This window comes from Triturus cristatus, chromosome 4_1 (assembly GCF_964204655.1).
Source record: "Triturus cristatus chromosome 4_1, aTriCri1.1, whole genome shotgun sequence".
Lineage (NCBI taxonomy): Eukaryota > Metazoa > Chordata > Amphibia > Caudata > Salamandridae > Triturus > Triturus cristatus.
Window position 1 is genome coordinate 158,914,606 of NC_140585.1, and position 15,826 is coordinate 158,930,431.

Sequence of the window (15,826 nt, forward strand, 5' to 3'; positions counted from 1 at the left end):
ATGATTTATAATGTAACTAAAGTTTTAAAACCTTCTTTTAACTGCAATGCTTTTTAATGAGGTGCTATCATGTATATTGGTCCCAAGATGGCTGCCAACACTTCTTGGATGAAGTGCTGACAGCCAATCAGATCTCACTATGAGATGTGTGGTTAGGCTCCACCCAGATATATATATGTGATTTTACTTTTGATTTTCTCAGGAACTACTGAACGTATTTACACCATTTAACCAAAAGGCGCGACTCTGAACCAAGGGCTACCTTTGTGCCAAATTTGGTGTAATTACGTTCAGCAGTTCGGGCTGTAGCTTCGATTAAAGGTTCCTATGGAAAATTGCATGGGGAAAACACGTTTTGGGACCCCCTTTTTTCTTGGCCCCCGCGTGACGAATCACCCCGAGACTTTCAGGATGGGAGCGGACCCGAGCGCCCCAACAGTTTTGAAAATTTCGCGAAGATTCGTCAACTGACGCCAAAGTTATTCCAAATAGAATGTTGCGGATTTCCTATGGATAAAAGGTCCTAACTATAACCACCTACTGGCGACCGCCAGTAGGTAATATATATATATATATACACATACACACACATATCTACATATACTTAAATACACATAGTGTTTATGCTGATCTGTAAAACCTTTACATTATTTTTTTTAGCATTTATGCTTTTACAATGAAATACATTGTAAAGGCACACGTGGTAAAAGGCATAATCACTGTCAGAACATGCGTGTTAAAGGTTATGCGTGGTAATGGCATTCACTTTGTAATGGCCGTGCTGTAACTAGTGTAACTGCTCACACCATAATCATATATTTTGTGGCTACCACCGCACGTTTGCAATATTCCACAGGTAAATATCAGCAGGTGATAATTGCCGACATGTAGTGGGGCAAGGTGTCTGGTAATTACTGGAATATGTGGATTTTGATGCTATATGCACCACAATCAGTATGTTATTCCCCCGAAACCTTGTACTAGGTGTTATGTGAAACACCTGATTAAATTCTGACACTGAAGAAGTCAGATTTTTTCGGGTGTGATAAATATCACACCAAACATCAGCTCACTCATAATGAGAGCATAGGTTTTTAATTTCATCTATCACTATTAAATCTTTCCTTTGACAAGAGCTTCTGCTACCTATTCAACAAGCTGTTTTTTAGAATAAAAAAGGGATGTCATGCATCTCCCTTCTTGCTATGTTAAAATTTGACTTACTTATAATTGGCGATGCCGTCTTCCACATTCCAAGACTGAAATGTCACTTAGGGCCTGGTTTCTAGTTCACCAGTTTACCAAGGAAAATGGGGTCATGGCCTCTATCACCCTCTATTTGCCGTATTTAGAGATGCCTGCTTGTCTGTCTCAGATGTGTCTGCTCCTAAGAGTCACAGTTACCACGACGGCTCCCCATTTACATCACTGAAGATGAAGTTTATTTTCTCTGACCAAAAACAAAGTGGCCCAGTGCTCTGGGAGCATCCCTCTGTGTGTGGGGTTCAATATGCATTTGCCCTGCCCATGTCCACTAGTCCTCACATTGTGGACATTGGGAGGGAAAGTAGGTGATATTTGCCCTACCCTCTATAGGGCAGAATGATCATTAATGTGACCTTGCAGCAGCTTGACAGATTGGCCACAAGATCAGAGGTTCACACTTTCAGACCCACCGACAGCTCTGCTAATATGGTCTAACCCAACTCTAAACAGAGTGGGAGGACCAAGAGTTGGGTGAGGAAGAAGCACGGCCAATTTACTTTGATGCTCCATCCCTACGCCAAGTTCTAAATGAGGGCCTATGGCCCCAGAAATATAAATATGCATGTGTTTACTTTTTGTACAGTAACAGCAATGCATGTTATGGAGTTCATATAATACACCACACCTCAAAGATCCACAACCACCTTCATCTGCCAGGGCTTAATCTTAATAAGAGACCCAAAAGACACAACCCCCATTCACAAAAAACAAATACAATTGAGTGCCTGAGTATACTTTTCTTTTTCTTTGGTAAATTCTCAAACAATGCTAGAAGTATGCCTAGAAAGGTGGTTGAGGCACACGTTTTCAGGCATACTTCCCCAGTGTGGATCTCTTAATAGTGGAGAAGTCTGCACAATATGTAAAGAGTCCTCTGTTAAAATGCACCTTTTACTCATCTAAAGAAACAGTTTTCCCCTTGGAGAAATCCCTGCCCAAACACTCTCACAGATAGCGAGTGTGATCCTTTCTTTTTCCAAACTTGGAATGAAATTTCATCTGTGTGCTGAAGTAATGTACCATTTCTGGGATTGAATGGTATGGAGAGGAGTTTGAGAATACCCTCAAATAAATATGTTTCTGGGTGTTTCAAACTTCCAAGGCACCCCATGCCCTTGCATGTCTTCTTCCTATCCCATAAGTGGGATTTATAGTAGAGGAATCTGCACTCATAGAATCATTTAAGCCTGCAGGAATCCCTTTATGAATTCCTGTTAGGCACAAAGGTAAATTTGTTCAAAAGCTTACATTTACAACAAAATATACCTTTGTGAACAGTGACCCCAATATGTATATAATGCATTTGCGTGATCATATAGATGTTGTTTAATAAAATGCCATTAAGCTAACTCTGAATTGAATATAGTACACCCACTCATCTCATTGAGACCCTGCAAGACTCAAGGTAGGCTGAAAATTAAAGCCTTATGTCTGGTCTGAGTAAATGTCCATCGTTATGTGGGTTCCCCTAACTGTTACAGGCAAAGTCCTCTGTTCACCAGCTAAAAACATAATTTTGCCAGAATTAAACTGATTACAATGAGAACTAACACTGGCAAACAGGTTTTGATAAACAATATTTCTGAGAGCTGCTTTTATGTCCTTGTTCCGTAGACTGTAGATTACAGGATTTAGCATGGGGATCACCATTGTATAAAATACTGTGGCCACACTCTTCTGATAGATGGATGTGCTTGGCCATATGTACACATAGGAAACTGTTGCATAGGCAAGTGTCACAGCTGTGAGATGTGAAGCGCAGGTTGAGAATGCCTTTTTTCGCCCTGAGGTAGAGTTGATCCTCAGAACCGTAGCTATAATGTAGCCATATGAAATGAAAATGACCAGGAGAGAAAACATGAAAATGATTGCACCAAAGATAGACAGCACCAGTGTGTTGATGGTTGTGTCAGTGCATGAGAGCTCGAGCAGTGGTGGAATGTCGCAGACAAAGTGTTGGATGGCATTTGAGGCACAGAAGGACAGACGGAAGGTGATACAAATCTCGATGAGTGAGTGTAAGAAGCCAGCTGCATATGCACTAGTTACAAGCAAAACACAGGCCTTGTGGTTCATTACAGACAGGTATAGCAGTGGGTTGCAGATGGCAACATAGCGGTCAAGGGCCATGACAGCAAAGAGGAAGTTCACAGTGCTGCCAAGTGCACAAGAGAAATAGACCTGAAAGGCACAACCCAGGTAAGAGATGACCTTCCTTTTTGCCAGGAAATCAGCTAGCATCTTAGGGGTGCCTACTGAGGAGAAACAGATATCCAGGAAGGATAGGCTACTGATGAAGAAGTACATAGGGGTTTGAAGGCTTGTGGAGAGCCAAATAGTCAGAAAGATCACAATGTTCCCTAGTAGGGTCATTGAATAGATGAAAAGGAACAGCACAAACAGCGGGATTTGTAAGTGTGACTGACTGGTGATCCCCAAGAGTACAAACTCTGAAACACTGGTGTGATTCTTCCACTCCATCTCACTTTATTGACTTTCCTGAAACAGAAAAATATACATTAGAGTATGTTGGACTCTCATTTTTCTAATTACTTGTTTTTTTGAATAACAAGTCAAGTCAATAATAACTTTATTTCGGTCAGTTTGACCTTAAAAGTACATCTAAAATGGCATACAATTCATTTGCTTTAAAATCGATATAGATAAAAAGAGATAGAGCAAGATTGGATACATACAATAAAAACAGGTAGATAAAACATAGAGAGGTATGGCCTGGCGCAAATATGAAATGTGGTGCAATCTGTGCAGGTGGCTCAACAAGTAGGAGAATGAGATCATATGAGGCAATAAATTAATCAAAGATGGAGACAGTGCTGGCAATTCAAAATGCATATGCGAGCTGTATAAGCAGGTGGCCGGTCCAAATATGAGAGGTCAGAACTTGATCTTAGCCACTAGATACAGATTCTCGGGAGCAACAAACCAATATAACAGTAAATTCGAAATGTAAATGAACTGCATCAATGCAAGTGATCTCAATTGAACAGTGAAGGTGGAAGACCCTTTAAAATTCCTCATTTCATTTGTGCGAAACTGTGGACCTTATTTAGTAAGTTGATTTTAAAAATGCTCTGCGAGTGCACCACATAGAGAATGGAAAAACTGCTACTGAGTATACTATCAAGAGGCTAGAATTGTGTTTCAATATCCTAAAGGCCTCGCAACAGTGCCTGGTACCAAGGTTTCTACAGATCTGGACCAGCCACCGTTTTCTCGCTTTGTGGTAAACTGTGCAGCAAAAGAACATATGACCACATAATGGCGCCCGAACAGTTCAATCTCTTTCCCCACACGCCGGAGATGACAGTCCAGTTTTGCCCCCTTCCATAGCCGTGACGGACTTCAAGCGCGCACGTCGCGGGTCTTCCCGCCAACTTCCTCAGGCCAACGAAGGGGACGGACTGCGACCAGGCATCCAGACGAGGCGGTGAGGAACGCAGATTGTCCTACCCAGAGCCCACCTGCGAGAGAGCTGTGTCCGAGGTATACAGAGGCCCACCAGATTCCGAAGTTCCGAAGTATCCACGTCACGAGTCGAGTCCAGTCCAGTCTGGTCTAGTCCAGTCCAGACTTCCCGAGGCCTTCTGTTCCGTTCCGTGCTTCCCGGTGAGTACCGTTGCTGGGGACGCATCTAGACGTGCACATTGGTTTGTGCCGGTCAAGACGGGTTTGGGTACACAGACCTGGTCTGCACTGTTTTAGCAGTGTATCTGTACTGTTTAGCAGTACATCTAGTATTATGCAGTTAGCTAGTTTTATTCTAATTATCGTTGTTCATTTTAAAATGTTTTAATGTGTTTTAAATGTCCTGGTATGAGCGATTGTTCGATCTTCATTATTGTGTTTATTGTAATTATTGTGTTCAAGACCGAGTAAGAATTAAGTAGCAAGGTTCAAAATGCCGTTATTTTCAAAATTAAGACAGATAAAAACTAGAAAAGGAATACTCGAGGAAGCCGTTCCCATTCCACCTAGGGACACTGCAGGGTACTTTATGTACCATAAACATGGCCTAGATGCCGTATTATATCTCGATTTGTGGGTGGACTACACCAAGGATTTAGCAGAGAATCAGAGATGGCCCGCTGTTGGGACATGGGATGCAGATTGCATCATGAGAGTAGAAGAAGCATTATGGAAAAAGAAAGCCAGACAGTCACTGAAAAATGCCATTGAATTATGGCGTAAAGAATTGCATAGACGCACAGAGAAAGCGCTCAGAAAAGAAGAGAAAAGTAGGGAGGATTCAGATAAAGCCTGAGAAAACGTATTAGTTGAGGAAGGTATCCGAGTAAAAGCAGAACAAGTAGACAGACAACGAAACACTCTTATGAAAGAGAAAATGTAGACCAGCTCGGAAGGATGCCATTGAGTTTTGGCGCAAGGAGTCACATAGGAGGACAGAGTAAGTGTTTCACGAAGCAGAGAGAAGTAGACTGGAGTCTGGAAAAGCCAAGGAAAAGATGTTACAGGAGGAAGTGGAGCAGGTAAAATGAGCGCAGGCTGACAGAGAAAGAAATACTGACGTTGCTGGTATTTATCCCGTCCTTTCAGAGGACCTAGCAAGAGTGGCCCCAGTAGAAAGACCAGTTAGAGTGCCACCGCAAGTACCACGATACATATAATAATGATATAGTAGCCCAAAGGTTCTTGAGCCTCCCACCAAACGAACAGCGCATAGCTGGTGTTTACATGGTCCAACATTTGACTACGTTGTCAATAGGAAATTGAGAGGGGTGTAGCTAGAGAAGGAGCAACACCTGTGATTTGATGACACCCCTAATGTACAAAGTGTTAACGAAAAATAATTAGTGAAAAGTTTAGCTTGAAAAAAGAATTGTGGGTATTTCGAATTTGCAAATTGTTCAAGAATACAGGTTTGTGTTCTTGGTGGTCCAGTGAGCCAATGTGCTGGGTCAAGTCGGTAAGATTATGACCCCCTGAGTGCAAATTGTATGTAAAAATAATTTTTCAATTGGGCGAATTATTGCAGTTTTTATGGAATTGAGTAGTCTTTTTGTCTTTGACAGCTTCAGAGTGAGGAGAAGGTGGGGGCTGTGTAGAGCAGAATGTGATACAGAAATCGGAGACAGATTCTGACCTTGTAGCCAGTGTAGGTGGGGGCCGGTGTGAGGAGCAGAACAAAGGCACTGTTTAGAAAGCTTCTCTGACATCGCATCTGTGTAATGCCTGCAGCCGGAGAGCCTTGGGGGCCAGGAGTAAGAAAAAAAAAGATGGCTGGCAGCCCAGGCTCAAGCCGCGCTGAGGGGCTATTTTTAGCTTCTCTGATAAGACAGGGCAGCTGAGAAATGTAAGTCGAGAAAGATTCCCTTGTTCTATTCTGTGCAAAACCAGTGCCCCGAGGAAATGTCTATGGAGAAGATTTGTTTTATTTTTTAGCAAATGTTATATTGCTTCTGGCCAGAAAGTAAAACGTTGCTCTTGCTTGGAATTTTAAGGGCTATATGCCTATATAAAAACGATTTTCAAATTCAAACATTTTTGAATTGTGGCCACAAGCTGCCACCAGTTGCATTGGATAAATGATCCAGTGGTTACGGGTCTGTGAGGAAAGATGGGAGATGCATCTTCGACTAGGACATGAGGGTACATTGTGTACGAAGATTCATAGCTCATTTTTATAAAAAAAAGACAGGTTCGTGTGTTCTTCATTTTTGATTATTGTTGCTGATCCTGTGTGTTAGACTTGACACGGTCATCATTGGTGTTGGAAGGCGGACCCCGAGGAGTCGGTGCGACCACCAAGGGGGGGCCCTCACACTGCACGAAGTAGCCGAGCGCTGCCGAGAAGTCTCCTGAGAGATCCTTCTCCTATCACGTACTAGCACAGTAACACCACCACACAGGACTCAAGGAGGTTGTCTTGTGACAAGCAAATCTTTTATCAGCAATAAAAAGGTTACGAGGTCAATATTTACACGAAGGGATCGAGGGATCCACCAAAAGTCTCAGTGTCTCTTTGGAAGGGTCGGGGTAGCGGGACAGTCTTTGGCAGGAATGCGGTACGAGGGTACCTGGGGCCCAGTTCTTATCCTCAAGCTGGAGGACCTCCGGATCTCGGATGGGTCGAGCCGCGACGGCGTCAGCAGGGCTCTGGCGTACAGTTCGTGGAGAGCCGCGATCAAATCAGCAGGGCTCTCAAGATGGTTTCTGCTCAGCTCGAGCCGCGACGTCGTCAGCAGGGCTCCGAGGAAGGTTTCAGCGAGGTTGGGCCGCGACGGCGTCAGCAGGGCTCCGATGTTCCAGGTGGTTCAGAAAGGGTTCACAAGAAGGAGCCGCGACGCAGTCAGCAGGGCTCGTGATGGTTCCGACAAGAGTTCTTCTCCGTAGGGTCAGCCGCGATTCAATCAGCAGGGCTCTCGACTCCGGGATACAACTGCGAGCTGTGGTGGGGTCGCCCCAGATATAGGTCTGGAGCCCTTTGATGTCCGGACCTATGCGCCCGAGGGGGCGGAGTGGCCGGGTGGAGGTGGCCAGACGCCCAGCAGGAGAGGCGCCAGGCCCATGGGAGTTGCAGGGCGATCACACCTCGAGAGGGGAGGACAGTTGGGGGTCCCATCGATACTGTCCTCCGCCGGGGGCGATGAATGGTTCCTGCGGCACCCCCTGGCTAGTTCGTGGTGCCTCGATGTCGGGGCTTTGCTGGGGTTGAGGCCGGGTTGAGCGGGGTCGCGCCGGCTGGTGCACGGTGTGACGTGGATGCCAACAAGATGGCGGAGCCACGAGGAGTATGCGACCACGTGCAGCTCCGGGTGAAGGGCCTTGGTGCAGTTCAGACGGGTGGCCCGTGACGGCCGGGGCGGGGAACGGGCACAATCCAGGGGGTTAAGGACCACGCCACGAGGCCGGGTCCAACAGGCGTCCCCCCCAGCCGAAGGCATGGAGAGTCACCCATCTCCTTGGGGATTCTCCTCGTCAAGGCGGAAGAAGCGGGACAGGCCGTCGGCGTTGGCGTGGTCATTGCCGGGCCGGTGTTCGACGTCAAAGTCCATCCCTTGTAGCGAGATGGACCACCGCAGCAGCTTGGGGTTCTCGCCCCGCATTTGCATTAACCATTGCAAGGGCCGGTGGTCGGTCTGGACCCGGAAGTGGGTGCCAAAGAGGTAGGGCCGGAGCTTCTTGAGGGCCCACACCACAGCGAAGGCCTCACGCTCAATAGTGCTCCAGCGTTGCTCTCGGGGCAGTAGTCGTCGGCTGATGAAGGCCACTGGTCGGTCGAGCCCCTTTTCGTCGGCTTGGGATAGGACGGCCCCGATCCCATACTCGGAGGCGTCCGTCTGTACTACGAACTCCTTCTGGTAGTCTGGGGCCTGCAGCACCGGAGCAGTACACATGGCTGTCTTTAGGGTGTCGAAGGCTGTTTGGCAGCGGGGTGTCCAGTGTACCTTCTTGGGCTGCTTTTTAGACGTTAACTCTGTGAGGGGGCCAACAATGCTCCCATAGTCCCGGATAAACCGCCGGTAGTATCCGGTGAGGCCCAGGAAGGCCCGGACAGCGGTCTGGGTAGTGGGGGGTTCCCAGGTCTGGATGGCATCTATCTTCGCTTGGAGGGGGGCCACCTGCCCGCTCCCCACTTGATGGCCCAGGTAGGTCACGGATCCGTGGCCGATTTGACATTTGCTGGCCTTGATCGTGAGCCCGGCCCGCTGGAGGGCGGCCAGGACGGCCTTCAGGTGGAGGAGGTGCTCGGCCCAGTGGTTGCTGTACACGGCAATGTCATCTAAGTAGGCCGCGCTGAAGGCCTCAAGCCCGGCCAAAACCTTGTTCACCAGTCTTTGGAAGGTGGCCGGGGCGTTCTTCATTCCGAAGGGCATCACCCGAAAGTGGTAATGCCCATCCGGGGTCGAAAAGGCGGATCTTTCTTGGGCGCCGGGGGTGAGCTGGATTTGCCAGTACCCGGCGGTGAGGTCCAGCGTGCTCAAGTAGCGAGCGGCCCCTAGGCGGTCGATGAGTTCGTCGGCCCGGGGTATCGGGTGTGCGTCTGTCTTGGTTACTGCATTCAGGGCTCGGTAGTCCACGCAGAATCGCAACTCCGGGGGGTGACCGGGAGCTGCGGCCTTGGGCACCAGGACGACAGGGCTGGCCCATGGGCTGTCGGAAGGCTCGATGACCCCCAGGGCCAGCATCTTCGCTACTTCGGCCTGGATGCAGGCCCGCACTCGGTCAGGCACCCGGTAGGCTCTGTGTCGTATGGGGGGGCTCTCCCCGGTGTCGACGTCGTGGACGCACCAGTGGGTCACCCCCGGGGTGAGAGAGAAGAGGGCTGCGTAGTCCTGCAGTAATTGCTGGCAGTCGTTGCGCTGTTCCGGGGTCAGGGACGAGGCGAGTTGGACCCCTTCGATCGATCCATCGTGAATGTCGGATTGCAAGAGGTCGGGCAAGGGCTCGGAGTCGTCCTCGCCCCCTTCGTCAGTCGCCAGCAGCAGGCTCAGTTCGGTCCGGGCGAAGTGGGGTTTTAGCCTGTTAGCATGTAGGACCCGGAGGGGGTTTCGGGGGGACTCCAGATCGACCAGGTAGGTGACGGGACTTTTCTTCTCCACCACCTTGAAGGGCCCGGTCCACTTGTCCTGGAGGGCGCCGGGTTCGACCGGGGCCATGACCCATACTTTCTGACCTGGCTCGAATTCTATAGTAGAGGTGTTGCGATCGTACCACCGCTTCATGTCCTCCTGGCTGGCCTCGAGGTTGGGTTCGGCCATGGCTCGGAACCTGCGGGTCTGGTTTCGGAGGGTCAGGAGGTATCGGTAGACGTCAGGAGGGGCGCCTCGGGGCTTCATCTCCCAGCCCTCCTTGACCAGGCTGAGCAGTCCGCGGACCGGGTGTCCATACAATAGTTCAAACGGGCTGAACCCCAGGGACTTCTGCGGGACCTCCCGATAGGCAAACAGGAGGCAGGGCAGCAGGACATCCCATTTCCGCCTGAGGGGTTCTTCCAGGCCCTGGATCATCCCTTTTAATGTTCGGTTGAACCGCTCAACCAGTCCGTTCCCCTGAGGGTGATAGGGGGTCGTGAACTTGTATGTGACCCCGCACTGTTGCCACAGGGACCGCATGTACCTGGAGATAAAGTTCGTGCCGCGGTCGCTCACCACTTCGCTGGGGAATCCCACTCGGGAGAAGATCCCCATCAAGGCCCGGCCTACCACAGGGGCCGTTATAGTTCTTAGCGGGACCGCCTCCGGGTACCTGGTGGCGTGGTCCACGAGGACCAGGATGAAGCGGTGGCCCAGGGCGGTTTGGGGGTCCAGGGGTCCCACAATATCGATTCCGACCCGTTCGAACGGGGTGCTGACGGCTGGAAAGGGCTGGAGGGGGGCCTTGACCCGACCCCCCGTCTTTCCGCTGGCTTGGCAGGTCTGGCAGGACCGGCAGTGGTTGTCCACATCTGTCCGCATCCTGGGCCAGTAGAAGTGGGTCACCAGACGACTGTACGTTTTGTCTTGCCCCAAGTGTCCGGCGAGGGGCACATCATGGGCCAGGTTGAGAAGGAACTCCCGGAAGCGGAGGGGGACCACCAACACGCGGCTGGCCCCGAGTTCTGCTACTTTCTGTTCACTGTACAACAGGCCCTCGGCCCAGTAGATCCAGTGGGTGCCGGTCTGGTCACCGTTGGCTTGCGCGGTCGCCTGTTGTCGGACCCCTTCGAGAGAGGGACAGGACTGTTGTTCTTGCTGGAACTGCTCTCGGGTGGGGCCCCCTTCGTGTCGCCATTGTGTCAGCTCTGGGAGGGCGCTCGGAGAAGCCATCTCTTCGGGGGAGGATTCGCTGGGTCCAGGGTCGGTGTCCGCCTCCTCCTCGCTGCTGGTGGGAGGGGGTGTGAGCCCCTCGGGTTGGGCGGTCCCGGAGGTCGAGGATGAGCGGGGGGCCTGGGCGGTCATGGACCGGGTGATGGCGCAGGCCCAATCAGCCAGTCCCAACATTCGGAGGTGCTCTCGTCGCTCTACTTGAGCCCAGGGGGAACTTTCCAAGTCGTTTCCCAGGAGGCAGTCGACCGGGGCGTCGTCGCGCACTGTCACCTTCAGCAGGCCCGTCACCCCTCCCCACTCGAAGGGGACCAGGGCCATCTGGAATAGGCTTTCACAGTTGTCGGCCGTCCGTACGGGGCACAGCACATTCGGTAGAATCTGTTCAGGGGTCACCAGGTGGCAGCGGACAGCGGTGATACTGGCGCCTGTGTCACGAAGGGCTTCGGCCCGTTGTCCATTGACCGTGACCTGCTGCCGGTACTTCTGGGTGTTGGTTGGGATGGGGGTGCAGGGTACCATCTCTCGGCTACCCAGGCAGACCAGGGACATGGCTGCCGGCTCCCACTCAGTGTTCTCTCGGTCGAGGGCCTCCTCTTCCTCTTCTCCTCCCCCCAAGGCGGCGGCTGTCAGCTGCCGGGGCGGGGGCCCGCCGGCCCCGTTTCTTCGGTTCAGAGGGCAGGCCGGATCGCTGGCAAAGTGTCCGGTTTGTTGGCAGCCGTAGCAGGTCACTGGTGGCCGTGGTCCGGGTCGGGCCGGGCCCACCCTTCGGGCTAGGCTCGGGGAGAGATGTGGCTGCGGTGGCCCTCGAGGGGGGCTCCTGGGGGCCCCGGCGGGAGGGTCTCGGTTCCTGTTCGGCCCTCCCCCCCCACCGCGCTGGCGGGGGGGTCCGTTGGGGTTCCTCTGGTACTCCCCCATTGAGTTCCGGGGGACCCGGGAGTTGACCCATCGATCGGCCTCGACGGCAAGTTTTCGCGGGTCGGTCATTTTGCTGTCGAGGAGGTGCTGTCTCAGATCCACGAAGCAATTGTTGGAAAGGTGTTCCCACACGATGAGGTCGACCAGCTGCCCGTAGGTGGTTACTTTGCTCCCTTTGATCCACCCTTCTAGGGCCCGACTGAAAAAGTCCACATATTCCACCCATGTGGTACCCGGGATTTTCTTGCAGTCTCTGAACCTCTGGCGGTACATTTCCGCTGTTAGCCCGTAGCGGGTGAGCAGGGCCTCCTTCATGTGATCGTAGGAGGTCATCACCTCCTCCGGTAGCTGGAGCAGCGTGTCCCGCCCCTCACTCAGGAACCGTCCCCACAGGCCCGCGCCCCAGTCTTTTCGGGGCACCCGATGAGAGGTCATGGCCACCTCGTAGGCCTTGAACCATTGTTGGATGTCGTCATTCTTGTAATACTCCTTGACGACCTCTTTCGGGATATGTACCTTGGCCTCGGAAGGCGGTAGAGTGTCTCTAGTACTGGGGGTGTCGGTCCCTCCGTTCTTGGCCTTGATCTCGAGCTCCTTGAGACTGCGCTCGTGCTCAAGAGTTAGTTTCTTTTCCTCCAACTCCCGGTGTCGTCTCTTCTCCTCTATCTCTTCTTGAAGGCGCAGCTGCTCTAGGGCCAGTTTCTTTTCTGCCAGCTGGAGTTCGCCGTCCAGCCGCAGTCGGGCGAGCTCTAGCTCGTGGCTCCGGACCTTTTCCCGCTCTCGTATTTCTTCTTCGGAGAGGCCGGTTTCTAGGCTCTTTCTTCCTCCGGTTGCCGGAGTCCGTGCGGTTGCTGTGGTCTCAGTCAGGGGCAAGGGCCCTTCTTCCTGGGAGGGGCCTGCCCCGGCCTCCAACCATGCCCTCAGAGCTTTCTGCATCTCCTCTTTGGTACCTAGGCTGGTGGTTGCAATGCCTTTGTCTTTGCAGAACTGTTTTAATTCTTTGTGCGTATATTCTTCCAGCCGTTCGGGCTGGAACTCCATTGTCGCGTTGTTTTCCTGGCTGCTCATAATGCTGTTCGTTTGGATGGGTAGCTAGTGGGTACTGGCTGGTACGTACTGCGTTCGGCTCGGATCCCGTCGCTGGCCACCAAATGTTGGAAGGCGGACCCCGAGGAGTCGGTGCGACCACCAAGGGGGGGCCCTCACACTGCACGAAGTAGCCGAGCGCTGCCGAGAAGTCTCCTGAGAGATCCTTCTCCTATCACGTACTAGCACAGTAACACCACCACACAGGACTCAAGGAGGTTGTCTTGTGACAAGCAAATCTTTTATCAGCAATAAAAAGGTTACGAGGTCAATATTTACACGAAGGGATCGAGGGATCCACCAAAAGTCTCAGTGTCTCTTTGGAAGGGTCGGGGTAGCGGGACAGTCTTTGGCAGGAATGCGGTACGAGGGTACCTGGGGCCCAGTTCTTATCCTCAAGCTGGAGGACCTCCGGATCTCGGATGGGTCGAGCCGCGACGCGTCAGCAGGGCTCTGGCGTACAGTTCGTGGAGAGCCGCGATCAAATCAGCAGGGCTCTCAAGATGGTTTCTGCTCAGCTCGAGCCGCGACGTCGTCAGCAGGGCTCCGAGGAAGGTTTCAGCGAGGTTGGGCCGCGACGGCGTCAGCAGGGCTCCGATGTTCCAGGTGGTTCAGAAAGGGTTCACAAGAAGGAGCCGCGACGCAGTCAGCAGGGCTCGTGATGGTTCCGACAAGAGTTCTTCTCCGTAGGGTCAGCCGCGATTCAATCAGCAGGGCTCTCGACTCCGGGATACAACTGCCGAGCTGTGGTGGGGTCGCCCCAGATATAGGTCTGGAGCCCTTTGATGTCCGGACCTATGCGCCCGAGGGGGCGGAGTGGCCGGGTGGAGGTGGCCAGACGCCCAGCAGGAGAGGCGCCAGGCCCATGGGAGTTGCAGGGCGATCACACCTCGAGAGGGGAGGACAGTTGGGGGTCCCATCGATACTGTCCTCCGCCGGGGTCGATGAATGGTTCCTGCGGCACCCCCTGGCTAGTTCGTGGTGCCTCGATGTCGGGGCTTCGCTGGGGTTGAGGCCGGGTTGAGCGGGGTCGCGCCGGCTGGTGCACGGTGTGACGTGGATGCCAACAAGATGGCGGAGCCACGAGGAGTATGCGACCACGTGCAGCTCCGGGTGAAGGGCCTTGGTGCAGTTCAGACGGGTGGCCCGTGACGGCCGGGGCGGGGAACGGGCACAATCCAGGGGGTTAAGGACCACGCCACGAGGCCGGGTCCAACAATTGGGATGACCCACTGTCAGATGGGAGTGTATAGGGCAGGTAAATCAGTTATTGATTATAAGCCTGACAAATTAAGCAGGCCAGAATGTTCGCCTCTGAGCTGTAGGTACTGTAATTGCGCATCACTGCTCATTTATATATGTTAGTGTAATTGTCTATGCTTTCTGTGCTTGGTATACTGATGGCTTGGCATATGTATTTTATATATGTTTTGTTTTTGTGTTGTATTGACCAGTATGTTTAGCATTAATACAAGTTCTCCTGGGCGTTACAGAGATGGTCGTGACGACGTAAATCTTTGCGCTGCGCTTGGCTGGAACTTGTTCACAATTACTAAATTTCACAGACATGATATTACCTTTATCATGCTGTCAAAATAGCAGACAACACGTTATCAGTGTATGTCTAATTGGTATTGGAGATGAATAAAAGAAGAAAAAAGTTATGCAAGACTAAAATATGTATCACATGACTGCCTTTCTCTTATAGACAGGCAGCCTCGGTCATATGTTTCCAGATTGGACATTTGGGAACCATTATGATCTGTGCACTCGCATCTTAACTCTTGAAAGGCCTGTTTTAAATAAGGACTGCCACCCCAGAGTGACAAATGAGGCTCGGTATTTAGGGTAATGAGAAAATATCTGACAGGATTTCCTTTTTAAAGTTTGCTTTAGTAAGCTAATTCTGTTAAGTGGTGGCCCCAAAAGTTGACTTGTTTTTAAATTAGGCTATTTATTGTATAGGTGGAAATTATTGCAAAATGACTGATTTCTTTAGCAGATAAATTATTAATTATCAACATTAACAACTGTTCTTAAACTTGGTTTTCCGAATATTTAGGTAATTTAGCATTCCTATTAGGGCCTCCTAGCATTAATATTGACTTCAGGTTGGTGTAGGTTCATGTAATAGGGACATTTGCATATGAGATGTCATTTGGCCAGCTTATGAGCTAACACAATGAGGTTTGTACATTAATTTGAAGGATTTCTCGCCGTTTCAAATACGCTGTGTATCTCCTATAATTTTGCTTACGCCCAGTAGCTACACACAGGGATTAATAGTGTTGACAAGACACAGGGTTTGATAGTGTTTGACAGCAGTGAAATCTGTTTCAGATTTCCTCCTGTCAAAAAGGGGGGAAGGAGGAGAATATTGGCTTTCTGCTGGCCCCTGAGGAGGTTCGCTTCCCGCTAGCCCCTTAAGAAATTAAGCCCCTTAGAAATTAGCCCCCTTAGAAATTAAGCCGAGGAAATAGGTATGGTGCTTTCCCCTTTTTCTCATGTTTTATTGTGATCTTTCAGGGGAATTAGTTGTGGGCACCGGAACGTATTCAATTGATTTCTGGTTTTTCACAGCCCAAGACACAAAAGGAGGTACGTGCATTCATTGGCCTCACTTCATATTGCAGGCTATGGATTCCCCAGTATGCTTACATAGCCAAGCTCCTAATACAGTTGACGACACAGGAGGCAGTTTCTACTAAAGTCCTCTCTTGGACACAAGAACACACTGTGGCATTTGAAGAATTAAAGAGAGCTTTATGTCA

General features: G+C 50.9%; 1 protein-coding gene across 1 annotated transcript; it reads right to left on the reverse strand.

The window, feature by feature from the left end:
• Positions 1-2,691: 2,691 nt before the first annotated feature.
• LOC146853765 (olfactory receptor 5J3-like) lies at positions 2,692-3,747 on the reverse strand. Its single transcript, XM_085650878.1, has one exon. It carries the CDS (start codon positions 3,745-3,747, stop codon positions 2,692-2,694), a length of 1,056 nt encoding a protein of 351 aa, XP_085507004.1.
• Positions 3,748-15,826: the final 12,079 nt, after the last annotated feature.

Excerpts from the sequence above, each read along its gene's own strand:
- LOC146853765 (XM_085650878.1), bottom strand. The coding sequence starts at position 3,747 with ATGGAGTGGAAGAATCACACCAGTGTTTCAGAGTTTGTACTCTTGGGG.